Below are 24,407 nucleotides of genomic sequence, written 5' to 3'. Positions count from 1 at the left end.
TTTGGAATCGTCTTTTCACAATTATACGATGATCCAACGGTCTGATTCTCACAGATCGCCTTTTGGAATCGTCTTTTCACCATTATACGTTGATCCAACGGTCGGATTCTCACTAATCGTCCTTAAGATCATCCTCCCAAAATTATATGAAGATCCAACGGTCCGATACTCACGGATCGCCTTTTGGAATCATCTTTTCACAATTATACCATGATCCAACGGTCAGATCCTCACGAATCGCCCTTAGGATCATCCTCTCAAAATTATACGATGATCCAACGGTCAGATCCTAATAGATCGCCTTTTGAACCAACTTTTCATAATTATACTATGATCCAACGGTCAGATCCTCATCCGAGACCACAAAGTCATCGCAACACCCCATATAGGTTTTCTGTTTTTTTTTTTTTTTTAGAATAAGAAAATTATAAAAATGTCTCATATGTTGGTTGAAAAATAATAGTTCTCAATTAAAAAAAAAAATTTGGGTGTGGTCTACAATTTTATATGGGTAAATCGGGTAAAATTTGGGTACCCACGGGTATACCCATACCCCACCCATTTTTATACTGGTATTTTGTAATTACTCATACCCATAAACTATGGGTATTACCCATTAACAAATATCCAAAAGGAATAATTACCCGCGGATACCCGTACCCATGGGTTTTAATGCCATCCCTAATTGAGGAAGGGGAAGGGCATTGCTATGAACCTTATTCCACAGACCTGAGCATAAGAGTTGCAAATTTGGCATGATCTTTAGTACTGAAAATAAGAGGAGGGCAAAATAAAGTATGTTGCATGGCTATGAAAAATTACAATGAACATACAGATGGTTCAACGAATCAGCAGCATTCTCAATTCTATATCTTGTTATCAATATTAATATCACATATTAGGTTGGTCTGGTGTGGTTTTCCTATAAGCTGATGAGAGTGGTATTCCAAGTAGAGCATAGATGACTGCAAGGAAAAATATTTTGGAACCTCCTCCTCTAACCCAACAGATGATAACAGCAATTACATTGAACACAAGCAAAGAACTATACGAAACCAACTTGCAAAAGCCATATACTGTAGCCTTTGAGCAAGTACATGAATTTCATTGGCAATATCATGATGAATAATCTGAAAGAATGGAGGCCAATTTTTTCCATCATCAGGGAGACCAGCTTTTGCAACAGAATCCTCTCTTCGTTTGGTATCCTTTTCTCTCTCTAAATTATCTGCAAAATTTGGGGATCTACTTCTTCGTTCATGCAGCCATATACTAGCGCGGAGAGACCAGAATCGGCATCACGACCCCAATCCCTTTGAAGAAGAAGAGCTCGAGGTCAATCCCTTTTCGAATGGGAAATCACGGATTCCACCATTGGCATCTGAACCTCTTGGTTTTGGGCAGAAACATGATGCAACAGTTGATATACCATTGATGACATTTGTGATTATAGTGTGTGATATTAATACTGCTAACATATCTTACAGTCTAACCAAGTTTCCCTATTCATATCCCAGATAATTAATTTTGTTCACAAGCTTATTCTTTCTTGTTCAAAATATTTTTACCATAAACCATGTCCACTCGATTTTTTTTTCTCAATATGCAATATTGCTTTGACCTCCAAGGTGTTTGGTAAACTTTTTCCATGTGCTCCTTTTGTCTTCTAACATACATTGCCATACTGCAGATTTAGACTAACAATCTGTTTCTACAAAAAGGCTCGGTCTGCAAGTGTAAGAGAAATATAGGTGTGCATTCATAATTGACTCAATTTGATAAGCTTATATATTTTCATATGGTCATATAAACTTTTTTTTTTTTTTGAATAATAAGGGATTAGGCGATATTAGCTCCTCAGAGGCAAACGATGTAGGGAACAAGTCCCACCCTCTATCCCAAAGGAGAGGGGTTTGCCACACTCTGGGAACCCACCGCCTGTCCCCCTATTTTTAAGTGTGATTATAGTACTTATGGTTCATATTGCTGATATTAATATGTTAATGTTATCTGAGATGCCTGCTCAATAATTGCATATATGTCCAATTACGACATGGATTTCCAGTTGGATGATGATGCCCTACCATCGATGCATGACAACGTCCAATTTGATGATAGTGAATTTACCTTTTTTTTGTAATCCAAGAATTTAACTTTATATGAAATGTATTTTGCTAGAAATGTAAAGAACATCTTGCTATGAATGTAAAGTTTTAATATTTTCGATTTAGTTGTGGATTTGTTCATTTTATAAGCAATATTTGAAGTATATTTATTGTAGAAAAATAAAAGTATTATTATGTTCAGGTTGCAGATTAATTAGTAAATTTTTTTTTTAAAATGCGGTCACTTTTACACACTGAAATCATTGCGAGTTAGATTATATAAATTTCACACGAAAATCTGTGTCAATAATGTTATAGGTTTTGACACAGAAATCAGTGTGAAATAGAGTTTATATATTTGTCACAGAAATCTGTGTGAAACACATTTGGCACAGAAATCAGTGTGCAATAGAGTTTATACATTTGCTACAGAAATCCGTGTGAAATAGAGTTGTTCACACGGACTGTGTTGCATTACGGTAATTTATATTTATGGAAAGATAGTGTGGCCCATGTCTAATATTCACACGGACAACATAATCCGTGTGAGATGAGCATTACCCCCCCTCCAAACCACACGGTAACTCAATCTGTGAGTGTACCGTGGGTAAAAGCTATCACACACTGAAATCTGTGTGAGAAAGTCTTATTACCCACAGATTAAAATATGTGGATAATCTGTGGATATATCCATGTGTGGAAAGGGAGAAGGGTTTGTGAAGATGTCACGAGTAAAGATACCGGAGTCATCTAAGGCACACTTGTAAACATGAACTTGAGCTTGAAAGAGTGCGAGCAAGAGTGCTTGAAAAATTGTTCTTGCACTGCATACTCAACTGCGAATGGAAAATCTGAGGGTGGATGCGTGACATGGTATGGGGACTTGATGGACATAAGGACGTTTGCAAATGTTGGTCAAGAATTGTATTTACGCGTTGACGCAAATGTCTTGGGTATGTATTCGTTTTCCACTCTCTTTCTTCTCTTAAATTTATCGTTACCACATGCTCTTAGTAACACATATCCATATTTACTATATACTAAAAGGGGTGTATTGTATTTGGATTTGTGCAGATTTTTTTTAAATGACAGACTTTTTGAACAGTTCATAGACTCTTTAAAAAGTCGATAGACTGTTATAGATTTCTTAAAACCATTGATTTTACCAACAAACTTTTATTGATTCATGAAAATCTATATACTTTATTATGAATGACTTCTACAGATTTCCTAGCATGTACAAAATATAAAAACAAAAAACAAAACAAATGCAGCCCAAACACAAAACAAGATAATAATTCGTTGCTTCTTCAATGTTCAAGTATCTTCTAATAGAAATTGACTCAAATGAATGATTGTTAGTCTGTCTAGCGAGTTTGTTCTCATTCCTAATCTCCCAACAACATAAATATACAATATAGATTACTTGATGTTTATGGTTAATTATTCTCATCAATTTTGTTTTTGCCGATTAACATATATTGTAGCAATATTGGTCACTGTCTTAATCTATAATCAATCAATTGAAATTCAATTGTTCAACCTTTCTTTGAACCATAATATAAATTCAAATTAATGAGAATAATTAATTAATAAGATAAAATTTAGTATGTCATAGCAACACTGTTCAAGGTCTTAGGGGTAGACCACAATATTTGAGTTTTAAGGTTTCATAAATCATTTTTATTGCTATTAGGGTTCGAAGTATCACAATTGAAAAAAAAATTCACATTCAACAACTAAAATGAACATGTTGATATCATAAAAAATTACAGATACAAAAAATTAAGAAAGAGAGATGATGAATGACCAACTTCTTCGTGCGTAGACAGAAGAACTTTGATAGACTTTTTTTTTTTTTTGGTGTTAAGAGGAAACTTTGGTAGACTTTTTCAAATCTTTAGTCTGGAGGCTGGAAGATTATTGGAATTTAGTATGTATGGTTAACACTACAAAGTCCATGATTTTCTAATTCCATAAGTATGAATGATATTTTGAATACCTCTGTACTTTTATTCATTTTTAAAAGTCTTAATTGAATACCCCTAGATTTTGGTGGAATTCATGAAGTCTTTAAAAATCTTAATTGAATACCTCAAGACTTTCATGGACTACTAAAAGTCTATATTGAATATATCCAGACTTTTAAATTTCATAGATTTCTTTAAAAGTTCCACTAATTCCATATACAATACACCCCCCTAATTCTCAATGCCGATGAACAGTGCCGGCTCGAGCCGAGCCGGTTATGGCTGAAAAGACTATTTTGTCCCTGCGTCATCTCTCTTGCCCGATACCTGTTTATCGTTTCAAAGCTTTCGTGTCTCTGTTCTTCGCTTTACACAGTGTGTGTTTCTCTTGCTTTGACACCTGGGTGCTGCTCAACAATCGTGTCTATGATACCTCACTCCACCGAGAGGTAGATAGACAGAGAGCTTCAGTTTGAGAGAGAAATAGCGCGAGAGAAAGAGAGAGAGCTAATTGTTGTAGTTCTGCATTCTGGGTTGTGATTATCGGTGCAGTTAATAGTGAATTGAAGAAGAAGACGTTGTTGTCATGTGTATTAGCAGATTAAAAATACTGCCTTTTTTTAAAAGAAAGGAAGGTCATCATAAATTTGAAGACGCAGCTTAGAAGACATCATTTAGCGGTAGAATTTAAGTTCTTTTTACTGGTTCGTCAATTTTGGTGTTTGGGTATGGTCAGTTCGCTAATTTCTATCATTCTATCACTGTATCTTATGTTTATTTGAACTGGGTGAATGCATTCAAGAAGCAAAATGTCAACTCTTTGTCTCTGTTTAGTCACAATGGTCAAATTTAATACAGTTTTACTTGCTGAGACTTTCGAACATTGATTCTTAGTTTTGTTGAACTCAAAGTTGTGGATATGTAAAGTGTAGATATATGCTTTCTGCTCTGTGTTTAATGTGTTCTGTAAATGCAATTAGGAATTATATGGAAGTATCTGTAAGCACTTTCCCAACCATTGGGTGCAATTACTTGATAATGATGGTGAAGTAAAATGTGTGTTCATGGGTTCAAGGAAGTGATGCCCTTTTCATTTGATATTTGTGGCAGGTGCCCTATTGCTTCATTTGATTTGGATCGTCAACTATCAAATAAGTAATTGTTTCCTTCGAATTTAAGTCCAGCCTTATTAAAGGTATGCATGAGTATCTATCACTATATCATTTTTTTTTCCCTTTTTTTTTCTATCAAAATATAATTGATCGAGCACACGGCTCAATTCATCACTAGACTGGGATTGCAAACATACATTGATTACTTTCAAAGGTTGATAGACACATAATTATTTGTGTCTGTTGGTCATATTCAAACATCAAAAGTAATTTATGCAACTTTCATTACTTACAGCATTCCCAGATTCTTCATGGACCAGATATATGTAGGGATCTCTCCAAAAATGTTACAGTTTCTCAGAACCCTAGAATTAATTAATAAATCCGCATCAAAACAGCTCATATATGATGTTTGGAACATATCAAAATTGAGTGTAACTTCAGGCCTTTCTTTATTGTCATCATATTATTTTGTTTGGTTGGCTGTATCTCTATTCCAAAGGAGAAACTTCTCTGAAGCAGGTGACAGTGAAATTTAAAGCTGCTATTATCTTATATATCAGCAAATTTCATATATATAGATCGAAATAATAAGATAATTGCTTAACATGCTATCTTTTTCTGACAGGTTCAACAGACAACGAACCCTTTGTTGATACGTGAACTGCAGCCCTATGCAGAGGAAGATTACAAAATAAGAGTTCGTGTATGCAGACTGTGGCGAGGAAAAAGGATCAAACCAGATCGAAATGATGGCCTCCATTGTGTGCTGGTTGATGAAAGGGTAATCATTTATTTATCCTTCAAATTACAACAAAATAGTAGTTAAAAAAAACTTCAATATTAACAAAGCAAACTGCATTTACACACTATTGTTTATATGAAATTTAGGGTGACGCAATTCATGGCATAGTCAACGAGGCAAATTATTCCTCAGTTTCCAGAAAATTGAAACAAAGAGAAGTATACATGATCTCGAACTTTTATGTACGACAGAGTCAAGATGATTTTAAAGTTGTGGACAATTCAATGCAAGCTCACTTCAATGGAAAAACAGAGTTCATACTGCTCCACAACAGCTTCCCACAAATTCCACAACACCGATTCCATCTATTGGATTACAGTCAGCTGAAAAACGCGCGCATTAATAAAACCGATCTTCTTACTGGCAAGTTTACGAACTTTTCATAAATAACAACATTATCCTTACATTCATAATTTCGCAGCTATTGTTAACACCTCTTTTTTGTAAAAAAATAAGATCTCTTTGGTTGTGTGAAATCAATCATGCAAATTGAGGAAGTTAATACCAAAGAAGGATTAGCGTCAAAATGTGAGATCAATCTCCAAAACTTTAGGTACAATCTACACAACTTTGTACTCTGTTATTACTAACAGCTGTATAAATACATATGATTAATCTTCCATACCCAAAATGCAGAAGAGAAGAAATCAACATCACATTATAGGGAGATAGTGCTAGAATGGTTGACATAGAAGCTATCGAAAGTCTGCCTCCGCCAATACTCATGGTGATAACCAGTTTGAAAGTGAAGAAATTCAAAGGTAACGCAAACATGAAAATTTAGCACACTACAACAATTTCAATTTACAAAGTTGCCTAATTTCATTCCTCAATTAATAGAAAAGCCTGCACCCTCAAACACCAGCCATACCTGCATTTTCATCAATCCAGAATTCCCAGAGATAGAACACTACATAATTGAGTAAACTTAATGTTTAAAATGTCTCCATGCACCGCATCTTCTTTCTTACTGCATGGTTCTAACATTTTTGCAAAATCCTAGGTTCTCCAAGCCAACTGATAGTATGAAAAAACTTTGTGCTCCATAAAAACAAATAACAGCAGCAGAAGTCGAAAAAGAAACCAAGACCACAGTGCACCAGCTGAATAAACATAATCCACTAAAGTACAAGGTAGAAAACTCAAACTCTGTAGGTCTAGATACATACCATTACAAATAAGTAACAAAAACTGTTCAAATTCTAATACATTTTTGTTCTAATGCAGAATCAGTTAGTCTACTGCAAGGCTTCCATTCGCACATTCTCAACACATGAAGGCTGGTGGTATGAGGCATGTCCACAATGCTACAAACAACTAACAGTGAAGAAAAATAGTGATCTACGAATCTGTCAAGAGCATGGTATGCAAATACCTCTTCCATGGTAAAATCCTAACTTCTTCATATTCATTTATCCCTCAAAACCAGTCCCCATGTATTGACAACTACTCTGCTGAAAGATTATATTGCCTTTTTGTTGTTACTTTTTGTGATGCAAACTCTTTGCTAAAGGTTTGGTCTTTTTCTATAGTTCTAGACTACTTTGATTCAAGTCAAAGTTTTGTTCCATTGTTTGTGTCTTGGTCATTTTCAAACGTGATAGTTGGGTCTCAAAGACATTGTGTTCTAAGTGTTTTTATTTGAGACAGGACTGTGAAAATCTTTGTTTGCGATAGAAAGCCATTGGAATGTCAAACAAGGAAAATGCTAATAAATCTATTAAGCGTTGATGTCCGAGCTTAGTAAATTTTTTAATTGGACATGAAAGTATGATCTATCCTCTGTTTGCTTGACAGTGTTTTTCATATATTATTCAATAAAACACATTGCTATAAACATGACTCCGTCTCTACTTTCACATTAAGTACCTCAAATTTCATTTTATCCTCTGTCTACCAACTCTTTTAAGTTCTAAATATAAACTTCTTCACAAATTTTGAATGACACAATGACTGTTCTTATTTTTACAGTTACAGGCTTCATGTCACCATTGAAGATCCAAACAGTGAAGCCACAGTAAAGCTTAGAGGAAAACCAGCTGAACAGTTATTCGGAATAACTTGCAAAGAACTCTTGAACAAGTGCCCCTATGCACCACAAGAAACATTGCCACCAGAGATATTACAAACACGGGCAGATCCATGTTTTTCAAATCCAAATCACTGAGACGAACGACTTCATAGTAAAAGGAATCTTTCCAGACACAGATCATCAACCAGATACCAGCACACCAGCTCATCCACTGTATGAAAAAAAAAAAAAAAAGATTGGTTGATAGAAGCAAGAAACAATTGTTTGCTACCAGTCCAGAGAAAAAACCCCGCTGGTAACAACTACATACATTTCAACTCCATTTTTCCACTCATAAATTCTTTCACACCTTTTATAACTTCTTGCTTTCACAGTGATACAGAGACAAGCATTGAATCAGCAGCCTCAACACTAGACACTCTGAACAAAGAAAAAATAGATTGAAGTGTCATGACGCTTTTCATGTAAATACAAATGGAGGAAACACCTTTTTGAACAACCTCCACAACTACTTACCACCTTTTTGGCTAGGCTAACAACTCTTCAACAACTGCCGTCACTTTTGGTATAAATGTAACTGGAGGAAGCACCATTTTGAAGAACCTTCTGCTGATACATGGTAACGAACATCAACACCTCTTTTCAGCAAACAGAGGAAATGTAGCTAGGTTAGCCTATAAGTAGAACAATATATTTTTGACAAGCTGTGTCAACCACAGTTATATTGTATATTTGCACATTATCAGAACATTCATATTAATGGTAATGTTAGTTGCAAACATAAGTCTCTAGCCGTCCAAACTAGCAGATTTTGTTTGAACACTCGCAGCAACGCGCGGGCACCTATTCTAGTTTTAATTTGATATTTTAATAGTATAGACACTTAGATTTGGGAATGAATTCTGCATTTCGGGCTAGTGCGTATCAAGAAGGGGTATATATAAAACAATTTCAGAAAGCTTTTTTTTTTTTTTTTTTGAAAGGACTCACAAGCATATATGTTTTCTTGGTTTTGCATGTGTTTGTGCAACACTCTTGTAAATGACAGAGAAAATTCATTATATCATGACTTACACTCGAGAGTTACGTCAAAATTGATTCATGCTACGTTACCCTAAAGCAACTTAAATGTACTAAAGCAACATGACATAACAAAACAGAGAAACATTAACAAGCGAGATTTCCTCTCGACCTCTAGCGAATCTCTCTAAAACCCTAGCTCCCTAGTCGGCGTCTCAGCCACTCTCGACTCTTCTTCACTGCTCCATGGCCTCAATCGATGCCGTCACTGCTAGCTTTGCAGCCTCTCTGGCGTTGGCTGAAGGGGGTAAAGCCCCAGATCTAGAAAAACTTGGAGGAGGTCCGGTTCGGCGATCTGCTCAATCTTTTCTTCTCGGAAAACCACTCACCCACAAACCAGTGGATTCCAACGCTTTCAAATCTCAATTTTTCCGCACTTGGATGGTGGAGAAGGAATTCTAGATCCAAGAAAAGGCAGACAACAGGTTCTTGTTCTCTTTCGAGTTGTCCAGGGATAGGAACAAGGTGCTTCGAGGCGGGGTATGGTCCTATGAACGGGCTCCAGTCTGTCTGGAGGAGTATGATGGGGTCACCCCCATTGCTGATGTTCCCCTGAAACATATAAGGATATGGGTTAGGGTTTCGAGTATCCCTCCCCTTTACGAGGAACCTGACAATTTTATTCTCATTAGCAACCTTCTGGGAGGCTATCTGGATTATGATAAGAGAGAATTTCGCAAAGGAGTTGTGCGTATTTTCTTCTCTCATGATATCTCCAAACCGATTCTACTCGAGCGAAGGGTTTTCCTGGCTCTAGGTGTCGAACATATTCTACAGTTCCAGTTTGAGCATCTTAAGGGTAGATGCCCTCAGTGTGGCATGTTAACGTATTCAGGGGCGAAGTGTGAGGAGTATGTTGCTCTCTCCGATCTAGGGCTTTGAAATTTGGTGTCGGAACCTCCACCTCTGGTGGTGTTTTTGCTTTCTCTGCCCAGTCCTGCCGTGATCTCCCTAGGCCTTCTCCTTCCCTGCTGAACAAAAGGAAGCCAGTTATTCACCGCCTAGAGCGATCTTTGACCGAACTTACACCTTCTGAAGATACCGTGACTCACACGTCAGGTTTGGACGGTATGGAACATGAGGCTGCATTGCCGGATGAGGTGATCTCAATGGACCCTTCTGGTTTCGGAACTAAAGACCTCCAACCTGCCTCTATTATGCAAGATGGGCAGCAACACACTATGACCTATAAGAAAAGAGGTCGACAAGAGGTCACTGAACCATCTCCTAAGAAATTTAAAACTATTTTGGGAGGCAAGCTTCTCACTCTACAAGCTGAAGCTCTTGGTTTGGCTGCTGATGATGATGATGTTGCGCTTGTAACATTGAAGAAGAGATTAGGTAGACCGCTTGGCAGCAAAAACAAGAGTTCCCGATCTTACAAGAAAGTAGGATTGACTCCTCTACGTCTTACCTATTCTGCTGCTACTGCTACTCAAGAGGTTGGCCCTAAAACTAAGGGCAAGGAGAAACTTTAAGTTTCTCGACTCTGTGCCTAGCATTTGCTTTAAAGTCTAGTGCTATGTAAGTTAGTCACTCTAATCGTACACCAATTGAGGTCTCTAGGAGAGTAGGGTTGCTATAGCAAGAACTTGGATAGTTTGGGTTTTGAGCTTTTAGCTAGGCACTTTCAATAAGTGTGCGTATTTGTTTGCAATGAGGGTCACTTGTCATCTGTTTGATGTCTTGTGCCACCTAGAACTATTGGTATGAAACAGCTTGTGATGTATGTGCCTTCTGGTCATGGATAAATTAATGAAGTTATCTATTTCTAAAAAAAAGACAGAGAAAATTCATTGAGATTCAAAATTAGTTAATTGAGTAGAAAAATTTAAATTCATGGAGCTTTAGTCTTTACTTAGGTGCCCTAATATATCAGGTGTCATTTTTTAGTAGATTTACTTTTTCCATTTCTTGGACTTGAAGACAAATCCTCAAGTTTCTGTCTGATCAGACCTGGCTATAGATGTCTTTATCCTGGTGACATTTTTCTCCAGTCCTTATAGTTGACCGGTGTGTAAAAATTCAATTCTTAACATAAAAAAAATTGTCATTGAGACTGTTTCAAGGTATTACTTCTCCTTGATTTTGTATATTAAGTTTGTGTCAATGTCATATTTTTCTTCCCTCTCAATGGCCAATCAATCATTAACCGGCCCACAGCCCTCACAATATTCCTCATACAGAAAACTCACCATGAATTCTACTGAAGGATCTATGATCAGTAAATTCCTCATCCTCCTTCTCATACCCTGTTGTATTTCTCTCGACACTATTACACCAAACCAACCTCTAAAAGATGGCGACGTTCTTGTGTCAACCGGAAAAATCTTTGCACTTGGATTTTTCAGCCCCGGAAAGTCTCACAGCCGTTATGTTGGAGTTTGGTACTACCAAGTTCCTAACCAAACAATTGTGTGGGTTGCAAACAGAGATAATCCTGTCAATGGAAGCTCTGGTCTCCTAGCAATTCATGGAGACGGGGGCCTTGTGATCTATGGGAAAGACCAAAAGATTCCTATTTGGTCCTCTAATGTTACTCTCTCCTCTCCAAACAATTCTATGGCCAAGCTTTTGGAAACAGGAAATCTTGTATTGCTGGAGAATGAGGTAAGCCAAAATGTACTATGGGAAGGCTTTGATCATCCTTCAAATACTATGCTTCCATTTATGAAACTTGGGGTGAACAGGCAGTCTCGAATAGACTGGTTTTTGACATCTTGGAAGTCTCAAGATGACCCAGGAACCGGGAACTGTTCATATCGGATTGACTCAAGTGGATTTCCACAGCTGATTTTGTACAAGGATGGAGCTCCGTGGTGGCGAGCTGGAACTTGGACCGGCCTGAGATTGAGTGGCGTGCCTGTCTCATCACCTAATTTCATCTTCAATAGTTGTTTTGTGAACAATCAAGACGAGATATCCGTCATGTATGTTGTTAATAATGCCTCCTCAATCTTCACTAGGACCGTGCTAGATGAAACAGGAACCGTGGCACGGTCCACATGGAATGGTGAAGCACACGAATGGAACGTGTTTTGGTCAGCCCCAGTAGAGCGGTGTGATTACTATGGACGCTGTGGTCCAAATAGTAACTGTAACCCGGACTATATAGATACCACTGAATGCACATGCCTACCTGGGTTTGAACCCAAGTCGCCCACGGCCCACCGATTGGTACTTGAGAGATGGGTCCGGTGGGTGTATTCGGGGAAAAGGAGTATCCATGTGTGGAAATGGGGAAGGATTTGTGAAAATTGTACGAGTAAAGATACCAGAGTCGTCTATGGCAAGTGTAAACATCAATATGAGTTTGAAAGCGTGTGAACAAGAGTGCTTGAGAAATTGTTCTTGCACTGCATACTCGATTGCAGATGAGAACAAGGGAGGAATTGGATGCGTGACATGGCATGGAGATCTTATGGACATAAGGACTTTTTCAAATGCTGGCCAAGATTTATATGTTCGAGTTAATGCTACTGTCTTGGGTAACAATTAATCCTTCTCTGTTCTGGTTCCTCTCTGGTTACTAAATTTCCCCTGCTCATGATGATTTATACCCACGATCTTGATGACGTTTATTCTTAACTTTTCATATTCATATATCTTCTATTGAATGAACAGAAATTATAGCTTCAAGTTATCCAATTATCTCTTCAGAAAAATTTCCCTACCATGTCAGAGAATGAATGATATTTAGGAAAATGGCGATTTTATCTAACCAAAGTATTTCTAGTAAAACCAAATAATGGTTTCTGATGTTGAAATAATGTGTAAATATGCATTACATTTTATGATTAGTGGCCTCAAAGATTCAACAATTACGCTAATTTTTATATAGAACTTAACTTGAAGTTTCCACATTGTATGAATTGATTATTTTCTAAACTTGAGTTCATAATTAGATATTTTCTCTGTAGCTCAATATGCCAAGTCCAATGGTTCTCTTACCAAAAAGGCAAAGCTGGCAATTTCAATGGTCTCTGTCCTATTGTTCTTTCTTGTGGTTTTCCTTGTGTACTGGCTGGTGAAGAGGAAGTTGAAAGGTAAATAATTTTTTTGTTATTTCTTCAATTCACTGGCTACATTTTTGGATTTTCCTCAAATCTTTCACATCAACAAAATCTCCAATTCCTTTACATCAAGATCTATGATTCTAGGTCGAGAAATGAATCAGTTGCTATTAGTTCTGCACAATTTGTCTCTCTCAATAGTGAATGAAAGTGACAAATAGACTTTGATTGGTTACTTCTTTTTATATGATGGCAGAAAAGAAAAGACCAAATATATTTGTATCAAGAGTTCCCAAAGGATCAATGTACTTCGAAAAGTCTACTGCAGATATTGATGATGAGAGTACAATAAACTCATCCGAATTACCATTTTTTGGAATAAGCATCATATCTGCAGCCACAAACAATTTCTCAGTGTCTAACAAGCTTGGAGCAGGCGGTTTTGGCTCCGTTTATAAGGTAGTTTCTTTCGAATAATGTCTCAAATCATATATCTGACATTTGGTTGAATAGGGTGTATATCTTTATGCATTGATTGGTGTTTATGTTCACCCCATAGGTGAATTAGCATATTCACCCTCTCTTGTGATTAACATATAATAACTTTATAATTTTCTAATCCAACCATTCATGTTGTATATATAATGTAATACAAAAATTAGCTCTGTAAAAAATCAATCAAATTGAAGACCTTTTAGTTATTCATTTATATGAAATACATGGACGGTTCATCATAATAGCAGTAAGTGTTGTTAGAACCGTCCATTTGTTTGATTCAATTCGATAATTAAACAATTTTCGATTCGATTGATTTTTTACAGAGTTGATCTTTAAATGCTAATTTAAGATATGGACCGTTGGATTATAAATTTATTAAGTAAAAGTGAGTTAATCGACAATAAGGATGAATATGCTTGTTCAGCCTAGGGGTGAACCTAGAATTGTTCTTTCTTGAATGTGTTACAAATTGTAAGCATACTTACCATGGCAAGACATTGAACTGGGTTTTGCTAAGTTTAAATTTTGATCATATTTTCAGGGTGTGCTTTCTAATGGGAAGGAAGTAGCAGTGAAAAGATTGTCTAAGCATTCTGGCCAAGGAATTGAAGAGTTTAAGAATGAAGTTATGCTGATTGCAAAACTACAACACAGGAACCTTGTGAGGATTTTAGGCTGTTGTGTTCAAGATGAAGAGAAGATGCTAATCTATGAATATGTGCCAAACAAAAGTTTGGACTACTTCATTTTTAGTATGCCCTCTATTTGCGTTCTTGAATATATTGTCACTTCAAACACTAAAAGCAAATAAGAACCTAGTCTAAATTTGTTAAATTTTTCAGATGAAACCAACAGAGCACTTTTAGATTGGACCAGACGGTTTGAGATAATCTGTGGGATTGCTAGAGGGATATTATATCTTCATCAAGATTCAAGATTAAGAATCATCCATAGAGACTTAAAAGCCAGCAATGTTCTACTAGATGCTTCTATGAACCCCAAAATTGCAGATTTTGGTTTGGCTAGAATCTTTAGAGGAGATCAGAATGAATCAAAAACAAATCGTGTGGTTGGGACATAGTAAGTCAACTTCCTCCAAAGTAGAATCTCGACACATACTCGGTTGTGTTTTACCCATTCCCTCTGTCATAAAACCACATACTTGTTGTAGCATTCACACTTCTGTTTTATTGTTTTATTGTTGCAGTGGTTACATGTCACCAGAGTATGCAATGGAAGGATTGTTTTCAGTAAAGTCAGATGTATATAGCTTCGGCATTTTACTACTAGAAATCATTAGTGGTAGAAAGAACATTGGTTATTATGATGAAACATATCCCGACTCCAATTTAGTTGGCCATGTAAGCTTACACGTATATCCAAATAATGACCCTGCCAATTGTTTATCCCCTACAATTCATGCTAACTTGATGAGGTAATTTGTTTTCAGGTTTGGAATTTGTCGAGGGAAGATAATGCCTTGGAAATAGTTGATTCATCTCTGGGAGACTCATTGCAGTTTGATGAAGTTCTGAGATGTATACAAATTGCGCTCTTGTGTGTGCAAGATTTTCCCACCGAGCGACCAACCATGTCAGCAGTTCTTGTAATGTTAAGTAATGATGCAGCTCTTCCTCCGCCAGGAAAACCTGCATTTCTAGTGAAGAAAGCTGGTACCAGTGAAGAAAATTCTATCAATTATGTGACATGTACTATTGTAGGAGCTCGGTAGAGGCCAACAGTGTAAGATGTATTTGGTTAGTAAGTAAATTAATGACTAAAATCATTGACCAAGACACAAATGAACATGTACAATGCCATTATGACACTGTATTGATCATAGATGATACTATAGAAGTGATTACTAATATTATGTGGGATTTGACTGTATTGATCATATATGATACTATAGAAGTGATTACTAATAATATGTGGGATTTGACAGCAGTTCAAGACTCTCTTAGTACAGAATTACAGATACTATTTGCCATATTGCTTCTTTGCCTCTCCCAATTGAAGAAAGACCAGATGAGTCCATTTGGGGCCCTACTAGAATCTCAAATTTTCTATAAAATCCGCTTCTGAAATTCAAGCTGCTAAGGTGGCTTCTCGTGCCAAGTCTAAATTGCTAACTGCAATGTGGAAACTGATCATTCACCCAAAACTAAAAGTATTCAGTTGGTCATTCATTTGCGAGAGATTGAAAAAAAGGCAGCAGCTACATGCTTATACTAATGTACGTTACTCCTTCTTTCTATGATTTTTGTGGAAATCAGGAAGAATTGTTAGATCATTTATTTATGCACTGCACTTTAACTCATCAAATCTGGGGCAGAGCAGCTTTGCATTGAATAACTGGCATTTTCATTTTGTAGATTGGTTGGATTCTTTAAGGCTGCTTCCTCATTTGGACGAATTACTTGGCCAAGTGTTAACACTTTGTCAGGTCTCAAAAAAAAAAAAAAAAAAGTGCTAACACTTTGTCATCAAATCTGGAGGGCACGCAATAAAAGAATCTTATAAGATGTTCATTGCAAGCCTACCAATATAGTCTGTGCAGCTGCTACCTTCTACATTTTTTGCAATATACTAGGGCGAATCCTACTCTTCCATTTGATAGTAAACATCTTTCTCAACATATCAAGTGGCATCCGCCTAGCTCCTTATGAACCAATTGGCCAATTGGCAATGCATTGAGTGGCCCAAACCCTTATAAATCCATAGACAAGGTCCCATTTTTCCCATGTGGGATGTATATATTCTCAACACGCCCCCACATGTGTGGCGAATTTTCAAGCCATACACGTGGACAACTTGGGTGACGTGGAGCCCGTGTGGCTGTTAGGCATCCACACGTGGGTAACCCGCTCTGATACCATGATAAAGTAATATGGGGTTCACATCCAAAACCAATTGGCAATGGATGGAGTGGCCCAAACTCTTATAAATCCATAGGCAAGGTCCCATTTTTCCCATGTGGGATGTATATATTCTCAACACCTTATCTGTCCTTGAAGATGAATTTCAATGGCTCTGTTCATAAAGCTGCAGCGGGTTTTTTGATTCGTAATATTCATGGTTCTCCTATCCTATCTAGGATTTATGGACATCTTTGTAGCGGAGGCAATGGCACTTCGTGACGGTTTGCAATCCTTGCTCCATATCGTCTTTCAGATCTTATTGTAGAAGGGGTTTCGAAAATCCTGATCGTCGCTCTAAATGACCGGATAGATATTCCTTGGAGAATTAAGTTTCTGGTGCAAGATATTCAGATCCTCGCTCGACAATTTCCAAGGATTTCATTCCATCATATTTTTAAATTGGCTGATTTTGTGGCTGATTCTTTGGCAAATTTGGGTCATCCTAATCGGTACGTCTTCGGCATGGCGCCCTTCCTTTTTCCTCTAGCTCTGCCTTCCATTTGATCAGTTTAGGGGTGGATGTCCTAGAGATTTTTCTAGCTCTGTCTTCCATTTGATCAGTTTGTAGTTTTTTCTATTTGTTATGTCGAAAAATAGGATGCTGTTGTGAGAGTCTATGGTTAGACTTTGTGGTAAGTTGACATTTTGTAGAATTTACGTTCCGCTCCTTTTGTTGTTTTCTAAACTTGGGTTAGGAATGAGATTCGTTTTTCCAACGTTGTGGTTCCTACTGCAAATGTGATCTTGCCATTTACTACAAATTCTGATGTAATATTCCGAAAAACCCCAAAAGTTTAGGAAAAAAAAAAATTAATTCATCACCATTATGTCTCAAAACCTCATTATCACCAAAACTTCATCTTACGAGCAAAGGAAGCCTACTTGGTCTGCTATTAAAGAATCAATTTCTTTAACATGCTTCAACATGCTATTGTAATCCACGGGCACTCCATGACACCATCCAATATGCAAAATCATGTACGGCCCCATTTATATTCAAACTTTCATGTTTCTTAATGTCACTAATGGTGAAACATAATGTTAAAAATATGTTCCAATTGATATAATACCGAAATCTATAACGATTTTTTCTTATGATTTTTCAAAGTAGAAAAGCAAAGAAAATTCTTAAAAATAAATAAATAAAAATTCATTCAATATTTCAGTAGTTTGGAAGTTGTGTCATATATCAAAACTCAAAAGTCCTGCTTTACTAATATTAACTTGATAGGGTCAGAGGCAATAATTTGACTTCCTTAGTTTTTTTGAATAAGAGAGGAAAATTCCCCCCAAATTTATTAATAAAAGAAGAAAGAAGAAAGACTAACTAGATTTGGGGGGGGGGGGGGGGGGGGGGGGGGGGGGAGACAGGAACCTAACCCCTCTAGTAAGAAAGTTGAAAGACAACAGACCAAACAACCAAGCAAAAAACTACCGAAAGCGAAAATTAGGAAGCCTCATAAAATCTCTATTGCAAAAAGAAGCAACAAAATCCGGGGGCGAGTCCCACCAAACCATAGTATCTGAAGTGAGACCAAAGTTTGCAAGAGCATCTGCAACTTGATTCCCTTCCCGAAATATATGAGAGCACCGGAATTGCATTTGAGAGATGCGGTGTAAGCAATTACCCCATTCCACTCGAATTTGCCAAGGCACCAAATTGGGTGATTTAAGAAAATGAAGAACTAGAGTTGAGTCAACCTCTAACCACACAAGTTTCCAATCTCGAATCCAATTTAGCTCAATGGCTTTAATAACTGCCATTACCTCAGCTGCCACTGAACTTGGAATGTCAAGATTAGAACAAAAGCCACCAAGAAATGTACCCTTGAAATCCCGAAACAGCCTGACCTAAGGCACTCCTCCAAGAGCCATCTGTATTAATTTTCACCCAACCCATTATAGGAGGGATCCAATTAACCTCAATGATTGAAGGAGCTCTACGTGGCCTACATGTAGCCCCAAACCTTTTCAAAACAATTAGCTCTTGCACATTATTAGACATAGTACCTGAATCAAGCTTACTGGAAGCTAAGATCTGACCATTAATAAATTAATATGCCTTGGGTAGCTCGACAATAATTCCATCATATTTTACCTTGTTTGTGAAGTGCCAGATACACCATAGCACCACCACAAATGATGCAAGCCAAAGTTCACGTAGTTGGGGACTACGACCGGCCAACCCATGATGCAATATGTCCAGAAGAGAACCATGAAGCCCACCCAAATCAAACAACTCTGCCATACGCTGCCAAATTGTTGTCGCGAAGGAACAAGACAAAAAAATATAATCAACGGACTCACCATGATGATGACAAAGAACACATCTTGATGCAAGAGATACCCCGTCTTTGAAGAAAATCCTCTGAAAGAACACGTCCTTTTAAGGGGGGGGGGGGGGGGGGGGGGGGGAGACAGGAACCTAACCCCTCTAGTAAGAAAGTTGAAAGACAACAGACCAAACAACCAAGCAAAAAACTACCGAAAGCGAAAATTAGGAAGCCTCATAAAATCTCTATTGCAAAAAGAAGCAACAAAATCCGGGGGCGAGTCCCACCAAACCATAGTATCTGAAGTGAGACCAAAGTTTGCAAGAGCATCTGCAACTTGATTCCCTTCCCGAAATATATGAGAGCACCGGAATTGCATTTGAGAGATGCGGTGTAAGCAATTACCCCATTCCACTCGAATTTGCCAAGGCACCAAATTGGGTGATTTAAGAAAATGAAGAACTAGAGTTGAGTCAACCTCTAACCACACAAGTTTCCAATCTCGAATCCAATTTAGCTCAATGGCTTTAATAACTGCCATTACCTCAGCTGCCACTGAACTTGGAATGTCAAGATTAGAACAAAAGCCACCAAGAAATGTACCCTTGAAATCCCGAAACAGCCTGACCTAAGGCACTCCTCCAAGAGCCATCTGTATTAATTTTCACCCAACCCATTATAGGAGGGATCCAATTAACCTCAATGATTGAAGGAGCTCTACGTGGCCTACATGTAGCCCCAAACCTTTTCAAAACAATTAGCTCTTGCACATTATTAGACATAGTACCTGAATCAAGCTTACTGGAAGCTAAGATCTGACCATTAATAAATTAATATGCCTTGGGTAGCTCGACAATAATTCCATCATATTTTACCTTGTTTGTGAAGTGCCAGATACACCATAGCACCACCACAAATGATGCAAGCCAAAGTTCACGTAGTTGGGGACTACGACCGGCCAACCCATGATGCAATATGTCCAGAAGAGAACCATGAAGCCCACCCAAATCAAACAACTCTGCCATACGCTGCCAAATTGTTGTCGCGAAGGAACAAGACAAAAAAATATAATCAACGGACTCACCATGATGATGACAAAGAACACATCTTGATGCAAGAGATACCCCGTCTTTGAAGAAAATCCTCTGAAAGAACACGTCCTTTTAAAACTTTCCAAGCCAAGAGGGACATGCGGGGAGTTGACTTCCTTAGTTTAATTACTGGATTTGTCTACACCCACCAACTACTGAATTAACAAAACCCAGATTGGATACTAATTTTTTACCAGAAGTAATAGACATACTATACGTTGGAGGTGATTACATCTTAGAACTTGGACGTGAGAGTATTCATGGTCGCTCGAGTTGAATAAAAGATGGAAGAGAGAGTAAAGGATGAGACGAATATATCCGATCAATGGGAACTACGGGATGGAGAAGAATTGAAGCTAGGAATCAGCTAGAAAGGAGATGAAAGGTCAGAAAAATTATTGTAAACTTGAAGTCTTTGAATATAAGGACTTTTTTATATTTTTCAGTATATAACTTGAACCTAATCACATCAGTATGGAGAAAAGTTGAATTAAATTCTCAAAATTTTGAAACGAAGCTCATGTGTGAAAATGATAAAAACGATTGTCAAACTCACCGAGTTTGAAAACATTGAACTACAAGAGCTTGAAGACTTAAACTTGTGTTTAATTAACAGTCGGAGACTGTCTTGGTCTATGATATTGTTCAACACTTTATATTTTAAGTTCTAATATGAATCCAGTTGTGCATGCACATTAAGGACAGCTTAATAATAAAGCAACTTAAGTGATTGGTTTTCCTTCAAGAGGAGATAGAATAATAAAATTATGTGGAATTTAGGTTGTTTTCATTTTTCACAACAGTTTATATCTTAGATTAAGATTGTGTCAAAGCCACCTTTGTCTACTTTTTTTTCCATCAGCGGAAAATCTCATTTATCCAATTGTAGCACTTACATTCCTCATTGAGTGAACCATGAATTCTACTAACAAGTGGTTTATCAGTATAATGCTGATCTTGCTTGTTCTTCCCTTATGCACTTCCCTCGATACCATTACTCCAAACGAAGCCATCAAAGATGGCGATATCTTAATCTCCAGCAGGAACACCTTTGCACTTGGTTTTTTCAGTCCAGGCAATTCTCGGTACCGTTACGTTGGAATATGGTATTACCAAATTTCTAACCAAACAGTAGTGTGGGTTGCAAACAGAGACAACCCTGTCCCTGATACCTCTGGAGTGCTATCCATTAATGGAAATGGAGGTCTTGTCATCTATGGAAGTGACCAAAGTTTCCCTCTTTGGTCTGCTAATGTTACTCTCTCTTCTCCAAACAATTCAATTGCAAAGCTTCTGGATACAGGAAATCTTGTCTTGGTTGACAATGGGGATAGGCAAAGGGTGTTGTGGCAAGGCTTTGATTATCCCACAAATATACTGCTTCCATTTATGAAACTTGGGTTGAACCGGCGGTCGGGGCTGAACCGGTTCCTAACATCTTGGAAGTCCAAAGATGACCCAGGAACCGGGAACTGTTCATATGGAGTTCAACCAAGAGGGATGCCTCAGATGTTTGTTTACAAAGACGGAGCTCCACGGTGGCGGTCTGTAATGAGGATCGGCAAGACATGGGGTAGTGTATATACAGTGGTGAACAATGAAGATGAGGTGTCTGTTATGTATACCGCTACCACCAATCAGTCAAATGTAACAAGGACTGTGCTAGATGAATCGGGGGTCCTTTTGCGATCCACATGGAATGATCGAGCACATAAATGGACCGATTATTGGTCTGCCCCACTAGAGCGTTGTGATTTCTATGGACAATGTGGTCCGAATGGTCACTGTGATTCTTACCATGTTAATGCCCCCAGCTGCTTGTGCCTGCCTGGCTTTGAACCCAAGTCCCCAGCTGATTGGTACATGAGCGATGCGTCCAGTGGATGCCTAAAGAAACAAGGAGTATCTTCATGTCAAAAGGGGGAAGGGTTTGTCAAGGTGGAACATGTTAAAGTACCAGAATCGTCTATGGCACATGTAGACATGATGACTATGAGTACAAAAGCGTGTGAGCAAGCATGCTTGAGAAATTGTTCTTGCACTGCATACTCGAGTGCAGATGATAGCGGTGAAGAGACTGGATGTGTGACATGGCACGGGGACTTGATGGACACAAGGACACTTCCAAATGCTGGTCGAGATTTATATATACGAGTTAATGCAACTGTCTTAGGTAGATACTTTGTTTATCTCTCTAATTTCTAGGCTTAAGTTCATTGGATTTATCTTTTTTTTTGATAGTTTTGATCTTGCAGCTCAATATGCGAAAATGTCAAATGGTTCTCGTAGCAAGAAGAGAAAGCTGGCAATTTCACTAGCCTCTGTTCTATGTTCATTTATATTAGTTTGCCCTTTGTATTGGTTAGTAAGAAGGATGAGAAAAGGTAATTACCTTTCCTTTTACCTTTTTGTCTTCCATTAATCCAGCATCCCATTTCACCTTAATTACTTTGTTCTACAAATTAATTACTTGTTCTGTATGCAGGTAAACAAAGACAAAATCAATATTTCTTCAGAGCTACCAGAGGGTCATCCTACTTGGAAAACTCAACTGCAAATATTGATGATGAAAGTAGAAACTCAGATTTACCATTCTTTGATCTAACAATAATAGCATCCGCTACGAATAACTTCTCTGTCGCAAACAAGCTTGGAACAGGTGGCTTTGGATCAGTCTACAAGGTACGTAGGTGCCCTGATCAGAAGATTTTCTCAACTCATAATTAAATAGGATGTGTTCGTTTCAAAAAAAAAATTAAATTAAATAGGATGTGTTATTAGTTAGATTCAAATTACGTATGTATGCATAGATATTCAAGGGCAGGATAAATGGAATACGCATTAGTTAAACTGGAATATTATTATAATGTCAGGGTGTGCTTTATAATGGAAAGGAAATAGCAGTGAAAAGACTATCGAAGAATTCAGGCCAAGGAATTGAAGAGTTCAGGAATGAGGTTGTATTGATTGCGAAACTCCAACATAGGAACCTCGTCAGGATTTTAGGTTGTTGCATTCAAGATGATGAGAAGATGCTAATCTATGAATACGTCCCAAACAAAAGTTTGGACTCTTTCATTTTCAGTAAGTCTTTTTTCTTCTTATATTTCTTGAACTTACCAAGCAAGCTAGAATTTTGGTCTAAGTTTCTTATACTTCCAAGATGTAGAAAACAGAGCTCTATTAGATTGGACAAGACGCTTCGAGATCATTTGTGGAATTGCTAGAGGAATCTTATATCTTCATCAAGATTCGAGATTAAGAATCATCCATAGAGATCTAAAAGCAAGTAATGTTCTTCTAGATGCTTCTATGAACCCCAAAATTGCAGATTTTGGTACGGCTAGAATATTTAGAGGGGACCAAAGTGAAGCAAACACCAATCGTGTTGTTGGAACATAGTAAGTTATTTCCTGTAAAATAGAGAAGATAAATACCATAAGTTTTCTAGTACTCCTTGATGTTATTCAATTGCTTCGATCCATTCACTTTACCACAACCTAGGTGATAATGCATGTCACAAGAGCACACAATAAAAATTCACTAGTTTTGAAGATTCATTAGATCTGAACTTGATTGTTTTTGTTCTTTTGGTATAGTGGCTATATGTCACCTGAGTATGCAATGGAAGGCCATTTTTCATTTAAATCTGATGTATATAGCTTCGGCATTTTACTACTGGAAATTATTACCGGCAAAAAGAATAGTGGTTATTACAATGAGGCTTATCCCGAGTCAAATTTGGTTGGACATGTAAGTATACTAGTCTATTTGCATATATAGACTATATCAAACTTATTCATGCTGACTTTATGATGTAAACATTTTTTTCAGGTTTGGAACTTGTGGAGAGAAGGTAATGCCTCGGAAATTGTCGACTCATCTATGTGTGTATCTTACCCTGTCAATGAAGTTTTGAGATGCATCAAGATTGCCCTCTTGTGTGTGCAAAAGTCCGCGACTGACAGACCGACTATGTCAACAGTTGTTTCCATCTTAAGTAATGAAGCAGCTCTTGCTTCGCCAAGAAAACCTCCATTTTTGGTAATGAATAGATCTTATACCAGGACTCAAGGAGCTAATTCTGTGAATGACCTCACATGTACTATTGTAGAGGCTCGCTAAACGGCAAAAGCCCATGGGATCCAAATGGTTGTGTGTTAAGCTACTGGAATTAGCAATAATTAGCAAAAGAAGTATAACTAATAAAATTTTATTCGATTTGATTCATACTATGTAGTCTAACAATTTCTCGGCTTCTAAAGAACGTACGTGGAACAATAACGATCAAGTGGAGGGCATGGCTCTAGTGTTATCGGTCTCTACATGTATTGACAACACCGTACCTAAAATGACAGCATTGATCACACATCAATGCTGGACTTAAAGACTGAAATGTCTACAACAAGTCTACAATTGCATTACGTGGGTGATATATATAGTTTCCAGTGTCCAGCTTTGAGTGAGTTATGATAACAAAATGTTGTGTCACAATGACACGATGAAT

General features: G+C 37.5%; 1 protein-coding gene, 1 long non-coding RNA gene and 1 pseudogene across 3 annotated transcripts; all 3 read left to right on the top strand.

Annotated features, from left to right (window-relative positions):
- The window catches only part of LOC112202909, a 33,581-nt pseudogene extending 18,885 nt beyond the window's left edge, over positions 1-14,696 (top strand).
- On the top strand, positions 5,813-8,691 carry LOC112166066. Its single transcript, XR_005799765.1, has 5 exons — positions 5,813-5,971; positions 6,079-6,545; positions 6,629-6,753; positions 7,220-7,377; positions 7,964-8,691. It is a non-coding gene; the product is annotated as an uncharacterized LOC112166066 (long non-coding RNA).
- A 5,984-nt stretch (positions 14,697-20,680) lies between the features above and the next one.
- Positions 20,681-24,361, top strand: LOC112166054 (G-type lectin S-receptor-like serine/threonine-protein kinase At1g11410). 2 transcript variants are annotated; one of them, XM_040506293.1, is made up of 8 exons: positions 20,681-22,073; positions 22,156-22,284; positions 22,386-22,582; positions 22,774-22,984; positions 23,064-23,301; positions 23,500-23,653; positions 23,735-23,944; positions 24,141-24,361. In XM_040506293.1, exons 1-8 carry the CDS (start codon positions 20,816-20,818, stop codon positions 24,285-24,287), a joined length of 2,544 nt encoding a protein of 847 aa, XP_040362227.1. In that variant the 5' UTR covers positions 20,681-20,815; the 3' UTR covers positions 24,288-24,361. The 2 variants fall into 2 exon arrangements, with proteins under 2 accessions (XP_040362227.1, XP_024158581.1); XM_024302813.2 differs by lacking the exon at positions 24,141-24,361 and having other exon boundaries at positions 23,735-24,130.
- The last annotated feature ends 46 nt before the right edge of the window (positions 24,362-24,407 follow it).

This window comes from Rosa chinensis, chromosome 5, assembly GCF_002994745.2.
Source record: "Rosa chinensis cultivar Old Blush chromosome 5, RchiOBHm-V2, whole genome shotgun sequence".
Classification (NCBI taxonomy): domain Eukaryota; kingdom Viridiplantae; phylum Streptophyta; class Magnoliopsida; order Rosales; family Rosaceae; genus Rosa; species Rosa chinensis.
This window is presented reverse-complemented; position numbering and strand designations above follow the sequence as displayed.

What these genes read in the sequence shown, in the direction of transcription:
- LOC112166054 (XM_040506293.1), top strand. Translation starts at nt 20,816, where the DNA reads ATGAATTCTACTAACAAGTGGTTTATCAGTATAATGCTGATCTTGCTT. An exon ending in AGTTAATGCAACTGTCTTAG is followed by an intron (nt 22,074 to 22,155) that starts GTAGATACTTTG and finishes TTGATCTTGCAG; the next exon opens with CTCAATATGCGAAAATGTCA. An exon ending in TTTGGACTCTTTCATTTTCA is followed by an intron (nt 22,985 to 23,063) that starts GTAAGTCTTTTT and finishes TATACTTCCAAG; the next exon opens with ATGTAGAAAACAGAGCTCTA.